This window comes from Thalia democratica, chromosome 2, assembly GCF_965202585.1.
Source record: "Thalia democratica chromosome 2, ktThaDemo2.hap1.1, whole genome shotgun sequence".
Classification (NCBI taxonomy): Eukaryota; Metazoa; Chordata; class Thaliacea; order Salpida; family Salpidae; genus Thalia; species Thalia democratica.
The window spans coordinates 57,677,671-57,696,919 of record NC_139166.1 but is presented as its reverse complement, the minus strand read 5'-3'; the positions used below and the strand labels follow the sequence as shown (position 1 = coordinate 57,696,919).

The window sequence follows — 19,249 nt, the reverse complement described above, 5'->3', positions numbered from 1 at the left end:
GAATTTAAAGTACAATACATGTTTCGTCGAAAACTTGTAAATGAAACCGAGAATTTTTTTTTAATTACATAACTTTGATTTTTTTCTATGAAAGGTTGTTAACGGATGTTATGTTAGCATAAAGCTATTAAGTCATTAGAAAACAACTACTTTCTAAATTTAAAGAAAAAATATATAAGAAATCAATAGTTTTGAAAATATCTATTTATATTACTTAAAATACCTAAAAAGTCAGTTTTAGCAGGCACAATTTCTTGTAGTTGGACGACTTTGTAATCGTTGACTATGTGAGGTTTCTTTCTAATTACCTTCTTGTTCACAGCTTTAGTTCCAGATGCGAGCTTCAAATACTGCAAATGTTAAAAGTTGAAACGCGAAGTTGTGTGTATACTTGGAATTTTAATACGATTAGCTTGTACGATGGAAGTCACCCCTATGCTAAGAATTTACTGAACAAATATTTAAACTTATTCGGTCTTGTTGTTACAAACTCAAATAAAAATTACCTAATGATTTTAAAATTCAAAATTACTTAATAGTAATCTATTTCAAGTCTTTTAAAACTAAAGGCATTTTTTTATATTTTATGTAAAATTTGCACGTGCAAAATTGACAAACTTTTCTGTCGCTGTACTTGGTAATGGATTGTTGAAAAGCTTGACCCTCTTCTTTCAAATGGTTCTCTTTGACTTGCACTAAACCTTTATGCGATCCGCTGGCAGCTCCTAAAGGTTAATTAGATACGAAGTTAATCTTAAAAGCTTTTAATTAGTTGCTTTTCATGTTCTTATACGCGTTTTCATGCAATGTAAAGCTGTTATACGTAAAAAGACAGTATTCTTTGATTTTGAACTACTTCAAACTTTTATAAAGCTAAGCTTTTTCATAATTTTCTACTAATTATAGCTGAGAAAAATACTATACAGGTCTTATTCAAAACAAAAGTTTTAACGGAATATAAAAAAATTTTACAACCATAATTTTTTTAAAACCTTTTGTTGAAATTGTGTTACAAATAAAGTTAAATTTTAAAGCTTTATTAGCCTACAAAGGATTACGTAATTCAAAAGCTCATTCAAAACATGTTCAGTGGATAAATTTAAAGAGAAAATAAACTGGTAATAAATTTTCAAGAACTTTTATTATGAACCTGCTTTGTAAAGTTTTTTGTTTTTTAATTTTTAATGCACTTCTCATTACAAACATTGTACATTATTTATCAGCATATAAATCACGTTTTTAATTAAAAAATTACGTTTGAGAAATTGCTGTTTATTTTAATTGAACCGTAAATAAAATTAAAAGTGACGTAATTTGTAAACACAAAGAGCTGTATTCAGAAAAACACAAAAATCAAACTTTTTTTTCCAAATCTTTAATTCAATTAACTACTGAAGTTCAAGCTGATTTGAATTTGTTACTTATTACACACACATCATCTAAACGGCATTTATTACTCAGATTGAACTTGAACTTTTAAAGTAACACATTGTATAATTTAGTATTAAGGTTGTATAGTAACACAATTTAAAATTTATAAGAATTTGTTTTACTAACTCAGTCCTAAAACGCTACAACAGTCTTAATTTTTAATTAAGCCAGTTAACATATTCTTTTGGTAATTAGGATTATTTGAAATAAAATCAAATTTAAACTTTTGTTGATGAGAACGAGCAGCCTGCTCCTGCCCTGTCCTCCCTGGCACTTCACCACCTGCCTCCTCCTCATCCTGATCTTGCTCATCTTCAGATTGCCCCCCTTCGTCACCATCACCTTCCCCCGCCTGCTCTTCACCCTACGCTTGTTGACAAACCACGCGTGTTTTGATGGCGCACCGCTGAGCAAAAATAGTACTAGTTAGCATAAAGAAAAAAACATTTAGGACCGCTGCAATGTAAAACAGCTTTAATTAGCTCCAAAAGGAAGATTTATGTCCGAAAATATCTCCAATTAACCAAACATTACAAAATTCGCACTGCATTACTCATTATAGCGCGCCAAACTGTATTAAATGTTTGAAGCAAAAATAACAAAAGTTAATTGCAAAAATTTGTTTGTTTTTTTAATTTTAAAACTAGGCCACCGTCTGAAGTTGTTGGGCAAACAGGACGCGAAATTTCTTCTTATTGATGTCACCTTGTTTGCCCACTTGCCATCAAATCGTCATATGAGCAAACAAAGGGGCAGATAATCAAAGCTAATTGCCTCCATCGTTCTCTCCCATTTGCCGATAAGTAAACTTTATTTTTTAGCGCATTGATCTTGTGCGTGACGGTGTTGTTTGCATTAAAACTCACTTTTTGAAGCTGCACTTGGCGATGATGGTTGTTCCAGGGATGACGAAGGCCTTCAGCGGGAGGGTCAGTTGGAGGGGGATTTTTCTGGCGCTCTTCTGCACGAATACTCTCAGCCCTCCGTTGATCTTGGTCGGGTTGGGCCTTCTTTTGATCACGCTTTGCCCTTCTTGATTCGCAGCTACAAAATATTTAAATAGAACATTATACAAATTACTCAGACGTTAAAAAAAACAAACTATTTTTGAATTTAACACATGGTTGACTAACCCAAGCTGGACATACATTTCTTGTGCAGTGAGCAACTTCTTCTAGCCGGAAAAGCTTTCAGGCTTTTGCAATGTTTAGATGTCGCACTAGTTTTGTGCCAAATTCCATTTTTCATGTAGATGCAGATAACTTTTCTTGTTTGCCAACCTTTTCGTAACTTTGTGCAGTCGCCTTTGCACTAAAAAAAGAGTTCAGCTGTGCATTTTTGAGTTTTTGAAAGTAATTAACAAAGTAGTTTAATAAAAATAATAATGTTATCTATGAGTTTTAATTATAAATTACCTTGTAGTAACACTTTTTCTATAAAAAAATTTTAAAAACTGTTTTAAGTGTTGCTAATTATGCCAATTACAGGCAAAATAGTAATTAAAGTTAAAAACACAAACTTCACTCCAATCTTCTGCAATGAATTTCGGTTCGCACTCATTAACTTTGCACTTTCTCCTTGTCAATCGATACGGTTTGTTCTGCGAACAATATTTTGAAGGCACCTGAATCAATTTGCCTGTTCCTGTTCTTTGCTTGCACAAGTAGGAAATTTCACGAAACCCGTTACCACATTGTTCAGAACACTAAACAGTGTTATTTTTCGAATGAAAAATACTCCTTAAAGTAGGTGACTATGCTTAATTACTAGGCTAAGCTAAATGACTAGTCTTAGTCTTTTAACCTTGTTAAATGTTCAGACCTTGCTTAAATTGGTTTGATAGTCAAAAAAAAAAGTTCCTAATATCAAGAACTATTTTATGTAATTTTAAAATGTTTTTGAAAAATAACCTTCCCGAGACCAGACTTCATCCAGACAGGGGGACAGGTGGCAAACCCGCAAGGTTCAACCGACTGAGGTTTCGGGTTGGGGCACATGATTTCAGGCATGACGTCATTGTTGGTGACGTGGTGAGTGGAGTTTTCAGGCATGAACTTGCACGTGACAGATCTTTTTCTGATCCCTCTGCCGCACATTTTCGAACACGAACCGTACTGACCTATTTCCCATCTGAAAAATTGTTGGAACATATTTTTCAAGTTTTTGCTATGAATTTTAAGCAAATATAAGGAGAGCCTATCGAAAAGATACGAAAAACTTCAAATCAATCCACATTTTATTTCTACTTATTAAAAATTTTACTAAAAAGGCTATGTTTCATATACAAAAATGTATACTTTCAGAGTTTTTAATAAAAGCAGTACAATTGTTGATAAAAATTCAAACTCTATATGTTCGTTTTTTTCTAATTTTCTAAGCAAGTTTTAATAAAATGATATAGATATGGTTAAATAAAACAAACAAACTTATTTTGTATTAACATATCAAAACAGAAATCATTAATCATTATTTTAAGTCAACTTATGTATGGTAAAACAGCAAAATATAGTAATATCAAAATTTACTTTGAACAGGTAAATTTTTTTTATAATTATTAAATGCTTTATTACACTATGCATTGGCTTACTTGTAGCTTATACAAACTTTATTTTTCTAATAAGTAGTTTAAAGTTCAATGAGTTTATGCGAAGTAAACATTTTTAAAGTTTACTGGAATCAATCCCTCTATATACACAAATTATGAAGTGTGTTTTTTTCTCATGTACTACTTTATTGACTACTATTGTTTTTTAGCCTTTCTAAATGCATTAAACTTTTATGTTAAGCGTATAACTTCTCTCATTCATAACATAATGCTAAAATAATATCACATTAAAACGTTTTCATTTGACATTATATAAAACTTGTAGGCAATCATTTTTCATTAGGTGCTACATAATTAGTTTTAAATTCTTATACTATGACAACAAATAATGACATTATTAAAAATAGTTTTTAATTGCTTCTAAACGGTACTTACCTAATTGGAATACTTTGACAGAGTCCAACAGCAACTAAAAAAACTGCTAAGTAACAATAATAAGTACTTAAAAAGATTATGTTTGTTTTATACATAACATTTCGAAACTGCTAAATGTAAGTGAAGTTTGTTTGTATTATTTTCAACTAAAACTACAATTTGAAAAAAAAATGTATTAAGTTATATCTATGTTAAGTAGTAGTTATAGAACACTTTCTAATAGTTTATTTTGTTCCAAAAGCGTTTAAAAGTACTAAGCTGTTTTTTATTGCGATATAAAAGTTAAGCAAACATCATAAAGAAAAAAAAGTACTACTATGATTTATAAAGTACGAAGTTAAATTGCAAACTAAAACAAATCAAACTAGTTTTTGTAAAACATTTCTCTGACCTTGTTAACAACCAACTTAACAGTATTTAGTGTAAATACTATTTTCGTGTTTTTATACGCTAAAGCTTCTTTGTTTAACAATCCTTATATAGACTGACTACAACTTTTTCTGCAGAAAGCTTAGATCAAAGTTGTATAAAATTCACCACTACTTGAAATTGAATTGACATCATAATGAATATGCTTTCGTGTCTATGCAATTTTATAAACTCATCCAAAACAAAATTTTATTATCTTTAGTCTTGCGTAAACAGCTTACACCACTATATTCATGTATGTAGTTGTCATTGAAAAACGTATAGAGAAGATTTTCATTAAAAAGCGCGACAAAACTTTGAAAAGGTCAGTTGAAAATAATCTAAAATATGAGTAAGTATTTTAATCAGAAAGTATTAATATTTCAAACGTTTCACCCGAAATTGTAATGTTGATAGAAAACAAAAACATTGACGAAAAAAATATGTAATTAAATATATATGTCATAAACTTCAGCATTTAATTAAAATTGTTTCAGCTTAAGTCTGATTCAAAGGTAAAAAGCTATATTTAGACCTGAAGCTTTAATTTTAATTGAAAAACGTAAAGGTACAGCGTAATTACTTAAAACATTTTATTCTTCTGAACTTATATCTTTCTTGTATACTTTGGAAACAAATACGACTGAACTATAACAGAAAAACAACAAAAACCTTATTTCTTAATATGAACTGAACACTCAAAAAACTTAACATCATGCTAAATAGTTTATATTTGAAGAACAATTTACCTACAAACCATTTTTTTTATACTTTCTATATTGCTGCTATCTTTTATCTAGTGCAAACGAATATCTGCTTTACTATTTTCACATCTGTAAACACTAATTCAGCTAATTAAGTGCAGTACTTAAGTAGTTTCGAGCACAGCGACTGATTTCAACTTAGTGCAACAAAACTTTGTGCATCAAAATAATTCTGCAACATATTCTCACAACTTTTTATACCTTGCTATGCTAACAAAGTCTGCGGCAACTGAACGTTCAAACGATACACAAAACGTAGTTATTGCTGTTTAAAAACGCTGCAAACGCTTTCACCTTTTTCTGTGTCGAAAACCAAAACAAACACGAGTTGAATGGCGAAGAACAAACGTATTTAATAAATATTTGCTCACATTCGTTCTAATTCTCCACAATATCTTGTTTTTATTTGCACTTTTACTCACTTCCGAGCTACACCACTACACTGCCTACGATTTAAACTTTCAAAACTTTTCACGGATTTCTGTACACGGGTAATTCTGCGTAGAATCACAAGCACAGGACTGTTTGAACAGCAAAGCCGTCTTGACTGGGCTTAATGCCGGAAACGCGTTTTGTTTGGTTAGGAAAGTGCGCATTTGGTTTCGTAAATGTGCCTTTTATTTTTGTTTGGAAAATTCGACCGGTCGCATTTATATATTCGTGAAGCGTTTGTTGCATACGCTTTTCAACATATAAGTGAAGTTTACCTACGAAAACGTTTTTATGTGTAGAACGTAAATGCTCTGCACATGAAAGAAGCTATATTTATACTTTGGAAATGTCATACATACAATTATAAAATTTTATTTAAGCGCTAGTATTAGAGAATTTCTCAGAAAGATTAAAAAGTTAAAAAATTGTTTGAGAAAATTTATAGTAAAATCATATATTTTTTCTCAATTATGCTTCCTAATAATGTTGTTTATAATTTTAATCGACTTTTGTATACTGAATGCAAAGAACTACAATTAAACCGTAGTAACATCAGTTTAGTAAAATCATATTTTATCATCAACAAGTCGGTATACTTCATTCTTTCTCCTGGCCGTTTCTGCACAGCAGTTTTAAAACTTTCAGAACCGGAGAGCGCATTAAAGTACTAGCGAGCGCAGCCGACCGCATTGAGTTGTGAAATCAACAACTCTCAAGTCGATCCGCATGAGCGGTCACCGGCGCAAACACAAAGTGGTGGGGATTTGCTCTCGATGCTGTTAGTACAGCGTCTCGTCGGTTGATTAAACCGCGCTTATTCGTTGCACTAGAGTGATGGATCACATCAGTATAAATACATCATACCGTTTCCTATACAACCGAAATCGACCTTAAAGGACACAATGCAGTTGTAATACTGGCGTTCATAAACAGTATCCTGCGTGTGACAGTTTAGTGATAAACAAACTGTATTTGTAATAACTTAATGGACGTCGTTTTGTTGCTGAGTTTGAAACGGATAAGAGCGTCGTTGCTGGCGATTTAATTTTGAATAAAATGTATTTATCAAATCAATGGTTTTTAGTATTTTAAAAAGCAATTAAAATTCAATTGTTTGTAAAAAATTTGCACGACGTTTTATCATTATCAGTAATAGAAATATTTCTAATAGTGTAACCATCTAATATATAACCATCTAAACCATAATAGTGTAAACAAGTGCGGTAACCATCTTTTTGGAAATTTTAATTATTTTGCTAGTATTTATAAACTTTCTTTTTTATGGTAGTCTTTATAGTATAATTTCGTAAGGAAGTAAGCATCTTAAAAAAAATTGCTTTACTTTTAAATGTATCACACTGGTATAAATTTTGAATTTCTAAGCTTAGAAATTTAGCTGTGAAAAAAGATATAATTTAAAGTATTCATTTTTTCACTTACAAAATGCGAAAAAAAAACTGAAAATACTTCTATTCATTATAAACAATTGACGTTATTTATTCTTATAGCTAAATAATAGATATTCAGAGTAAAGTATTATAAAAAATTACTTTAAACCAATCCCTAACTATCAAGATAATTTTTTTCAAAAAACTTGTTTTTAGTTCTACCTATTTAAAATATTATGGATACTGGTAAAGCTTCTTATACTTGAAACTAGTTAACTATTGTTTAGTTATTTATTTATCCTAATTTACAACCTTTAAAATAAACTTAAACATCTACGTGGAACAAAACAAAAATAACTGACTTAAAAATACCTCAAAAACCTATTAACTTCCAATTACCTAAATCTTTTAAAAACCTAATCTAGTCTTTGCAGCGACTTAAAGAAATCTGAACACAAATTATTCGAGCTTGTGTCTTTTGTCGAGTAGCTACTGTTAACACACAGCGCAGCCATCGCACTATTGTGCTACAACAGAGCCTGCGACGAAAACAAAAAAGAAAAAAGGTTTTTGTGTGTCGGGGTGGTCGTAGTACAACAAATTATTGAAGTGGCACAGAAGTGCAACTCGTTGTTTTTTCATGACAAAAGACCACCAGTAAGTTTTTATATGAACTTGTGTGTAATATTGCCGCAACAAGATTAACTTACTACGAGTTGGTCTATGACGTAACTTTTTAAAATTTTTGGGAGAATTGAGACTTTTGTCCGTTTTTTTTTGCACAAAAAATACGCTTATTTATCAGTTTTGTTTTACTGTATCTTTATATTTTACTATAAACTTTTCATAGTGTAAGCATTGTAATGATGATGCCTGCTTTCTAAATTTTGAAATTTTCGAACCAAGATGTTTTTGATCAAAAAAATAAGGTCTTTATAATTAAAACTGCTTTTCATGCTAGTAATAAAAATCTAAATGCCTTGTGAAAACACAAAAAAAATTTTACAAATGCAAGGTTGTTTAGCTGAAAACTTCAGTGTATTAGCAGCGCAGTGCGTTATGGGATTAATGTAGTTTTTAAACAACATAAATACAAATTTTCATAAGATCTGACACCGGGCCAAATTAAAGGTGTGCCGACGAACAAAGCTGAAAACCTCAAAATTTAATAACCAAATTGAAACTTTTGCGTTATTACTAAACCCTTAAATTATCATTTTTGTTTTTACTTGAGCTTTTAGCGTTATTAACTTGTAAGGTTCTGTTATGTTCGGAAGTTATCAAAAGTTGTTAGTGCTAACTTCGATACAAAAACGTCTTATTAGAAAATCTTGATAAACTTGTTTTAAAGTAAATGCTTTAATAATTGTTGGCAGTTTTTTTTTGCTGTTATTTTGTAATCGTTCTTTTATTTATTCTCCTTATTATAGTAAGATCTTAAAAAAATACACAACGTTCTCTTTGTTTAAAAAAATCATCAATAAACTTTGATGATTAAAGAGTTAACATTTAAATAAAAATATTGTCTAAAAAGCATTACCAGTAGTAATAAAAAAATATTTGAAACTTAAAAAAGCATTAACCAGTTAATGTTCATTTTCAAATGATCTCTATCAACTTTTAGCTTTAAGAAAACTTCAAAACTAAGTTATATTGTTAATCTCACATTTCTTTATATAATGAAATTGCTTACACAATCACATTACATAATCTTTTATTATCTAACGATGTTTTTTGTCAAACACAATTAATACTCGTTTAGGGTTGTAAAATAATGTTGTTTCATCTCATAAACATTGCTTTTATTAGGTAAAATAATACTTAAACTCCTAAAAACTTCAAAAGAAGGTTTTTAAACGACTATTAAATAAATACCTCGAGTTGTCAAAAAGAATTATCTTTGATTTTTACTAAAAAAATAAACATATTATTTGCGAACAACTAAATGCTGTTTTAAAACAAACTTGATAGTTAATAGATCTTTGTAAAATGAGACTATTATTTTTATAAAGATTGTATCGAAAAAAAAATGTAGTCTTTCATTCTATAAATTACAAAACATTGTACCATGTACCTTTATAATAATCAAGTTTTAAGCTATGAATCATAATCTACAATTAATTTAGGGTCTATTATCAGCATGAATTTTCTGCTACAACTATTTAAAGTCTAAAGTTTACATGATTTATTGCAACTTTAAGGCTTATCTTTTGGTTTTTTTTTAAGCAATTCTTTTCACTAACGTGAAAATGTTTACAATTAGTTTTACTTAACAGCATAAGTAATACTAGCTTTTTGTTTGTAGAAGTCCTTTTGAACCGTTAACTGATAAAATGCAAATAAAAACCAATAAATTATCTTGACAGTTATAACTAAACAAATAGTACTAATCTATTTCTGCTTAGTGACAAAAAAAATATTAAATTTAAAATAAAAGTTTGTACATTAATGAATAAGCAAACACAAAATTTTCACAATAACTATTTGAAAGTTTTCAAACCGTGTAATTTTGACTTCAAATACGTTTTTTAGGAAACAAATTCTCTTGCACAAGTTAAAAATTTAAACAAAATTAAAATTTTCTTACTTTTTTATAACATCATAGACTAATTTAATTTATTTTTCTATTATTAGACTCAGCAAAAAAATTAAATATAATGTTTTAGACTAATTAGGTAAAAACAAATTAAAATTACTACAAAAATATCCCGTAAGCATATTAAAAGATTTAAAATCTTCATCAATGTAAAATCACAAATTTATCTCAACAATTTAGCTCTCAAAAATTTCCACATCTTATTTTGCGTTACTTTCAACAATTCATATCTTTTTTGATATTTTAAAATCAAACTTTGTAATTGATAGATGCCAATTATAGAAACGTGTTAATTTGATTATAACACTCTACTGTGCAAAGCTAATAGATGATATCGACGAGTGTTTAAGTGTTAAATGATAGAAATAGACCAAAAAGCAAAAACACATAAGAAACGATGTGCGAAGGCCAAGTAACCCGCTTTAAAAGGTTTTTTTATGCAAATATTTACATTTGACTATCTGTTTGCAAGGATTTGTAGCTAAAGCTAGCTATGGTATTCTACTAAAAAAAATGCTCTTTTTTATTTCTAATTTTTTTGTTGTAGTTTATTTGACCATTGGAGCAACTTTGAGGCAAACACAAAGCTAAAAAACTTAAAAACAAAATTTCAACATATTTGTTTTATTTAAATATTAGAAAAGCAGTCTTTATTCAAAACTTTCTTTGAATTGACCAAGCTTAGTAAGTTTAAGATACTTAAAATACAAAAAAAAATTATGATATATTTTAACAAGAAGTTCATAAAGGGTGTTTTGTTTTAAAGACTGTAAGTTTAATTACAAAACTAGTTTATTTTAAAATATTTTTTAAAACCAGACTGAAATTTACTGTTTTATAACACCATTAGCTATAAATTGTTTGAAATATATTTTTTCAAGCAATATCAAATTATTTACAAAGTGATCATATCTATTTCTTCTTATTAAAAATGTATTCCCTTAAAAAACAACAAACTAACTGGGCTCTGACTTCACGCGATGCCTCGTTAACAAATTCAACAGAACTCCTTTTATTATTGAGCGGGAAACTACTTTCTAATGGAAGCCTTGTACCTGCATTCCCGCTTTCAACCCCCGAGCCGTTTGATTGCGGCTTGTTGGCCGTGGAACAATCGCCGGTTGGTTGCCAAGGAACGGCGGCGACAATAAGGTTGCCGTGGAGACGCGGTTCGAGCGAAATGACAAAAAAGATGACAAATTTGTATAATAAAAATCTGCTGCTACTTCTAACTGCTGACATTGTTTTAAATTTTTTGATATCATCTGATTACTTGAACAATTACTCGGTGCTCTGCTTTGCTGGAGTTCTGCCTCATAATTTGCTGATAAGCATGCTCGTATACTTTTTTACATTCAACTAGGTTTTAATCGTTGAAATGGTGATTTTGATTGATGAAAATTAATTGACAACCAGTTGGGCTGAGTCCAAGTTTATATGCTTTTTTTAATTATGTTATACTTACTAATAAGTTTGATAAAGCAGGAAGCAAATGAGATTAAAACTGACTACAATGCAATTCTTTGTTTATTTGCGTCTAGCCGTTAATCTACAATGGAAAATATATTAATTTTTTAATTGTTTTTGTGTACCTTGATTTGCAATTGGTTTTAATAAGTGCAAATTTTCACATTGTGTAATGTACACTGTCATAGCTGTTGATGTGTCAGCAATTATTTAGTTTGTACTTTATGCTATAAGTTCTGCTTAGATTTGCAAAAAACATTCATAGCAAGTAAAGCTTGCAAACAAAACAGGTAAATTAAATTACTTTAAGCTGTAGTCAAATATACTTGTAGTAGTAAAATAATTTAAGTCTTTCTAGGTAAAAAAAAGTTCAAGTTAATAAAAACTTAGCACTTATTAAAAAAGCTTACTAAAACATATTACACTATTAATTTAATTTCTTTTGTCCTTCTGTTTTTTTACTTTTTAAAGAGTTGAAATCCGATTAATACATAACTTAATAGAAAACTTTTACTGGTATTGTGATTTAACCTTTTTTGATAGTTTGATTAATGTAAATTCGTCTTTAAAAAATTATAAGGAAAGTTTCTAGACTATTTTTTATTAATCCAGGTTCAATTAAAAAATAAATATTAAAACAATACTGATTTAGTAAGCACTATAAAAATGTATTACAGTCTTTGAACTTCATCTGCACTCTAAAACAAACTTAAAACAAAAACGCAATTTTTTAGCTTACCAGCCGAGCCAAAATTGTTTTACTCAAAAATTTCTTGTCTAACTCTGCTCGTACACAAATTCTTAAGCAAAGCCTTACATACTCAAAATAATTTGTGAGCAAAGAAGTTCTAGCCTTTTTCCTTTACATGGAAAGTTATCTCATGTTCGCTATTTACCTGTACTACAAATAATGTTATTTTTTTACGGTTTTTCGTCTAAAACAATTCATAAAGTTTTAATCGTGTTGTTGAACTATAAAGAAGCTTTTGTTTACAAAATACTTCTGTGTAGTGTTTTTAGAAGTATTCTATGTACATAGCTGTCTTAGTTTTATATAAGAATTATAAAACAAAATTAGTAGTTTATGTACGAAAGTAGTTCGATTATATTACAACAATCCCTTCTTTTAACATTATAGATTTTTAAATAAAAGTGTTAATTATTTACTCAAAACGGTTGTCGTTTTAGTTTTATAAATTTGCAAAAGTTTTTTGTTTTGTTGAAAAGTTTTAACTACTTATTAAAATATCTACTGTATAACTAAAAATGATAGTTTGTTCCAAATGTTTTTATTAAGTAAGTCAATTAAGGGCATTATGAATATAAACTTTTCAATGTTTACAATATTTTTCTAAAAACTTATTGTTCTTAATCAAAGTTGAGAACTTGGTATCGAAACGCTTTAAGTTAAAAATTAAGCCTCTTGTTAAGGATTAACAAAAATATTGTAGTTGAGAACTTTTATAATTGGTTACGTAATTCAAAATAAACTTAAATGTTTGAAATTTTAAGTGTAAAAATAAACATTAAGAAGCAGACAAATTGATGCAAAACGTAATATTCAAAATATAAACTTCAAATGTATTTTAGGTCGCCTTCAGAACATCACTGGAAGCTTTTTAAATCTTATCAGCTGACTCAAGTTAAAGAAGTTTCAAAAGAACCCTTTTATCCCTGCTGTTTGCAGAACAAATGATATCTAATTTCCCTACATGAAAGGTATTGTTTCGAGGCATGAATACATTGAGGTGCAACACTTCAAAAGGGTGCTTGAGAAAAGTTTTGAGTGATTGAATTTCACCTGTTTTGCACTCCTCTTGGCTTTGACAGCTTCTTACGTATTAGAGCCGCTCGATAAGAGTCTCTAAAGGAGCGAGATAAGATCTCAACAACATCAATCATAAGAGTTAAAAGCTCTGATCAAAGAAGCTCTACTCAAGCATATTAACGCCTATATTTTACCAAGCTTAAAAGTTAGTAAACTTATAATACAAGTTGAGTAAATAATGAAGAAACTTTTAGAAATGTTTGTTCAATAATCTTAATAAGCTTTGTTTTACACTTTGTTCATCAATTTACAAACTTAGCTGAATACAATATTTGTTTGAAATTTTGATAAATACCAAGGATTTTTTCAAACTAAGATATTTCAACTTGATTTTACATGGTTTATTCTCACTATTTAGGTTTTGAGTTACTATTTTAAAAAATATTTGTGTTGCTTTTCCCTTGTCTATTATCGATTCAATCGCGTTTCACTTGACTTAGTTTGATCGTAACGATAGCTAATTTAATTTTAGTAAGGTTAAGAGTGATACATGATACCTCAATACTGTTATTTAAGCAGTGCGTGGTGAAAACAGGCCAATTACACGGCTCTTTTGTTTCCATCAGAACACTTCTACAACAAATTATGTCATATTTTACCAATTGTCAATTTTTACAGGCAACCCAGTAAACCTTTCACTAACATTTCTCATGCAATTTTGCTTTAAAAAACAGAAAAACCGCCATCAAATAATAAATTCAACGCATATAAAAGTTACCTGGTCTCGTTTTCAGTTTTGGATGGAACGGGACAGGGGTCCCTCTTGCAGGTGGCCAGCTTCGGAAGGGGATGTTTCGATCGATCGCATCTGCTGTCTGCTGCCTGGCGATTTGTAAGGTTGTCGTAGCAGAACGGTATTGATACGGACATTCCTATGAAAATATAAAAAAAAATATTTATTTAAACACTATTTTAAACTCTAATATTTGTATAAAAAATATTTAGTATTTTTTTAACAGCCCAATGAATGCTCACAGAAAAACACAACTTTTGTAATGCGCTGTTTACAAACAAAAACTTTTAATAACGCTGTGATTTCATATAAATCCTTCAATGTCCAAGTAAAATTGTGTTGACAGTGTCAATTCATCGTTATTACTAGCATACTTTTACGGTATGAAAACAGGTTATGGGCTTCATCCTTTTAAAGTCGGATCAAAGCCGCGATGTAATTGCAACCCGATACGATGGAGGTATTTTTGCAGGTGCCGGCCCAACAACAAACAGGTGCCAGCGTATCGAGTTGTGCCGAAAGTATCGAATTATCCGCTCGTAATTGCCTTGCTCCATGCCGCCAACAACGCCAATTTGTCCGAACGACAAACGTTTTCGAATATCTGTAAATCCCTTTTCGCCCGCTCTAAGCCCTTAAACTAAGGTTTTAATTTCACGTTGCCGGGGAGTGTTTGTCTGAAATTGTGCTAAAGTGCAAACGCCAAAGTGGACAATTTGGTGTCTGGACACGCAAAGTTGGGTACAGACAAAAGGTAATGGCGTGCACAAAAAGAGCTAATTGTATAATTTGTCGGCTGTTAGAAAAAAATCTGGCTTTTTGCCTTTTTTACACGAAATGGCGCAATAAACTTTATTTTACGTTATAAGTAAAAATTGTATCTAAATTTCTTATAGTATGTTTTATTGTGTATTTAAATTTACATAAAATCAAAGTATGTTTATATATAAATTTCAAAACTAGCCTTTATAACAAGCTTAAATAAAAATTATATTTTTTTATAGAACAGCAAAAAATATTTTTAGGATAGAAATATTTAGAGTAAATAAAGCTATTAAAAGATGCGTTACTTTTATTTTTCTCTTAAACCAACTTAAAAGAGTAATTTTTGGCCATATTATCAAAATTAAATTTTGGTAGAAAAATTTTTTAGAGGTTACAAGTGTTTACTTAATGCTATAAGTTATACACGTATTTCTGATTAAATAAGTATTAGTAAAAAGTTTAAAGATAGTTAAAATATGCTATAAAGCTTACTTAGTTTAAGGTTATCTCAACATGTAGAAATTTACAAAGTAGAAAATAAAATACTACATCTATAAAAATATATAATTAATCTATCAGCATTATTAATTATTTTTTAAATATGAAATTAGAAAGTAAACAATCAAGGTAATTTAAAAGTTAAAAGTAACTTTATGGCAGCTAATTAAGCTATTAATGTTTAATCTTCTAAAATGCTTTTTTTAATGTGTGATAAAAATTAGCAAGCTAAGCTGTATGCTACACATCGAGTTTATTTTAATTAACATTTAATTTTATTCAGATAGTGTGATGATTAACGATTGAAATAAACTCAAGATCAAACGAATTTTTTGCCTGGTTATTTCAACTACTAAGCAGATTTATAAAATCTAAACTTTATACCATAAGTTAATTTTAAGTAATTAAAACACGTGTTTTATCTTAACCTGAAAAAATCTAAAAAGCGACAGTTAAAAATATCAAACATTTTAAAATTAAAAAGAGATTGTTAAAATACAATTTTGTTGTTTTCTTATCAATCTTAATTAATTAGAGTGTGAACTATTTAGGTATAATTAGTTTACGCTTTTTGAAGTTGAATTTTTATAAACATAAGTAATTAACTATTGTGTGCATACATATAACATACTTACTTTATATTAAGAGTTTTTTGTTACATCCTAAACTTTTTAAAATAATAATATTAATCAAATTAGAATTAAAAAATTTTTATTTTGAGTTGATATTTAAAAATGGATACGTAAGTTTTTGATTGTCGACTAGTATTTAACAAAATGTTTTTCAAATTCGTGTTGATTATAAAATATTTACACGTAATCATACTTTTTACATTTTATTTTATTTTTATTGGTTGTAAATAAATAGTTGTGCAATTATTCAAAAATACACAGGCAGAGATATTTTATATTTGGTGGCAAAAAGAACTAGTTCGCATTCCATAAGAATTAGGTGAGAATTAAGTTTTAGCTTACAGAAGATTACTGATAAATATTTTAACTAGTAACACGCGTAGCTTGCACGCGAACAATACTAAAATGTTTTTATATTTTACTGACTAAATTTTACAGAACACCAGTCCACAGAATCTAGTAACATTTATAAATTTGTAAATAAAATACATAAAAACAGCATAGAACAATACTATAATAAGATAACAATAGCCGTATGTGTACTATCTTTTTAAATACCCGCAAATTTTACTTGGGTTTTACATACTACATGTATAACTTCTATACTAATAATACTAACATACTTAATAACTTTAACATAAAAAATAAAACTATGATTCAGTTAGGAGTTTTTAGAACAAACTTAGACAAATCTGTGTATTTGAAACTTGTAAATTTTTAAAACTCACCAAATCCACAAGTGACGCTGCAGCTTGTCCACTTGACAAATCTCCACACAAACTCCTCCTTGACGACCACCACCTCTTTCTCGATCACCCTGACAACCGATATCGGCGATCCCATCGCCTCATTCACCCGCCGATGCGTGTCGAAGGGGCACAAACCCAAAAAGCATTTCTGCAAGTATTAACGTTGTACAACTTTTCTTTTGTAAATAAATTTCAATGATTGTTTAGATAAAAAACTAAAGGAAAACAATTTAACAATAATTTTTTTTTTCACTTTGAATTTATCTTTCGACTAAAAAAGTAATTCAGTTAAATTCAGACTACAATAGGTAGCATCAAAGTAATCTTTAAAAAAACATTTGAGCGATTTAAGCGAAGCCCTTTTTCGGCTTTGTGATGTTTGTAAAATCGCCCTCGTTTAAAAACCGGTCTTACACAAACTACAAAGCCAACAATCTCCCAAGCAAACATTACAAACTGTAGTTTGTTTAATCAAAAGGTCACAACCCAACTGCAACACGAAAGAAACATTTGGAGTATTTACTCTTATCGCAACAGATAATCCAAAATCAAACTCGGATGGCTTTTTAAGTTCAGTTTAACATGTTATTCCTTAACAATGGGAAAAATTCGTTGCAAAAATTTTTTTTATCAATTTGTTGCAGAACTAGATTGAATTCTTTATAAAGAATATATAGTGTGCACAAAGGTAAGTTTTTGAGCTTATCTGATATATTATTTAATAAAATCAGTCAAAATACTTTGTTCGTTTTAAATTTACATACGACTTTCTTAAAATTAAGTTTACATGCTACTTTTTAAAATTACATATATTTGAATTTTTTTGAAATAAATTTAATTTATTGTAACATATTGTTAAGTTTAGTAATGAAAATAAAAAATAAAAAGAAAACACTTTTAAATTAGCAAAGTAAAACAAAGACAAAATTAAAGTTCTAAATCTATAAAATTTTGAAAAAGAGCAAGCAAAAAATACTAAAACAAGTTATTCAAAACTGTAAACATAATTCGAGAAAAGATTAAACTGGCTCAAGTATATAAAATAAAAATAGGTAACATTTATAATTTAATATAATTGTTAGTTCTGTCATTTTGAATACACTACGTTTACTAAAAGTACATTATTTCTTAAAAAATTATTTACCGCATTCTCATCCCTGATACTTTAGTTTTCAATATTTTCTTTTAAAGTCGCCACTAGATTTTCAATATCATAAGCAATCACAAAAACTTAACCTACTTAATTCTTTTCTAATCAAACGCAAACCTCGGTGTGAACGGGAGCGGGTCCCCTGCACCTGGGTTCGCTCTTGTACAATTCCTCCTCTTTAGTGATCCCCTCCTCCACGCATTCCACCCTCCTCGTCCTGAATCCTCCCATCCCGCAAGATTTCGAACATGCGCTCCACTCCCTCGCCTTCCACCTGTTTTGATAAAGCTGTTTGCTAGTATAATTGTGTAAAGTGTTTAGTAACAAAATTATAGTTTGGCATCAGCAAAAGTGCTGAGGTTTTTAGTATTTGAAAGTTAGCTCGTCAGAACTGACTTAAGTTAAGGAACTTTGATAAAAAAAAAATCTAATAAAAAATAAAAGTTATCTCAATGAAACACAGTTAGTAAAGAGTGTTACGAGTAGATTAGTTTAACTTTTGAATAATAAAATAGTCAAGCTAAAAAAAACTTAACTTCAATCATATATTTTGAAAGTATGTTCAAAGATTTATCAACTTAGTAAAACTAAAGTAACTTTAAAACTTACTTGGCAACTGGGGTGAACTTCACAACATTTGAGGGTTTTTTCTGTTTCATTTTCTTTAATTTTGTTTTCTGATTTTTTTTCCTGCCGTTCTTACCTGGGAAAAATCATTTTATTTGCTGTAGTGGAAAAGATTTGCTATGTCAATTTCAACAAACTTTTAAATTATCTTCAAAAACTAACAACAGCTTAGCTTTTTCAATAACCATAATAAGGTATCACTGAAAGAAAGGTAAAAAAAAACGAATTTATAACATTTTCCACTCAATTAGGCCAGCTTTACATCCGCAATAATACGTCATAAAAACAAAGTTAACAATTAAGCTTTGTTACTTTCAGCTAATTGATTGCCTAGAATATTTTCTAGTTAAAATAACGTTTGTATATTTAAACTTTATATTGAAGTACCATTATTTATATTGAAAGCAAAATACTTGTTAATTTTAAAACTTACATTTAAATGAGAAGTTAGACTTATCGAAATTATAATAAAGTTTGTGACTCATCGAATCTGTAAACATGGTTCAAAAAGCATAATTTTACAAAATTCTAGAAAAAACTAACCCTTCTTGCAGACTTTGTTGCACTCCAGCACAGTGTTGGGTTGTCGTCTTGTGTCACAATTTATTGTAGGAGTCGCTCTGTTGTCGCATATGATGTACCTATTTCGCACTCCACTACCGCAACTAACACTACACTGTTCATTTAAGTGAATAAGTTAAATAAAAAACAGGATCTGTGTCAATAGAGTATCTAGAAAAAGGCTTGTGGTTATTCAAGACTATCTTATTACATACAATTTAAGTAATAAATAACAAATTT

At 29.3% G+C, this 19,249-nt stretch overlaps 1 protein-coding gene across 1 annotated transcript in view; it reads right to left on the bottom strand.

Moving 5' to 3' along the window:
• The window catches only part of LOC145830176 (ADAMTS-like protein 1), a 45,294-nt gene that overhangs the window by 6,895 nt on the left and 19,150 nt on the right, over nt 1-19,249 (bottom strand). The window contains exons 13-24 of the mRNA XM_082938080.1: nt 18,992-19,124; nt 18,431-18,524; nt 17,939-18,095; nt 16,651-16,819; nt 14,013-14,166; nt 3,342-3,561; nt 2,951-3,136; nt 2,565-2,742; nt 2,298-2,475; nt 1,656-1,837; nt 619-725; nt 224-350 (exon numbers count right to left, since the gene is read on the bottom strand). Coding sequence (XP_082794206.1) covers nt 224-350; nt 619-725; nt 1,656-1,837; nt 2,298-2,475; nt 2,565-2,742; nt 2,951-3,136; nt 3,342-3,561; nt 14,013-14,166; nt 16,651-16,819; nt 17,939-18,095; nt 18,431-18,524; nt 18,992-19,124 — 1,885 coding nt within the window. The remainder of the gene's footprint in view (nt 1-223; nt 351-618; nt 726-1,655; nt 1,838-2,297; nt 2,476-2,564; nt 2,743-2,950; nt 3,137-3,341; nt 3,562-14,012; nt 14,167-16,650; nt 16,820-17,938; nt 18,096-18,430; nt 18,525-18,991; nt 19,125-19,249) is intronic.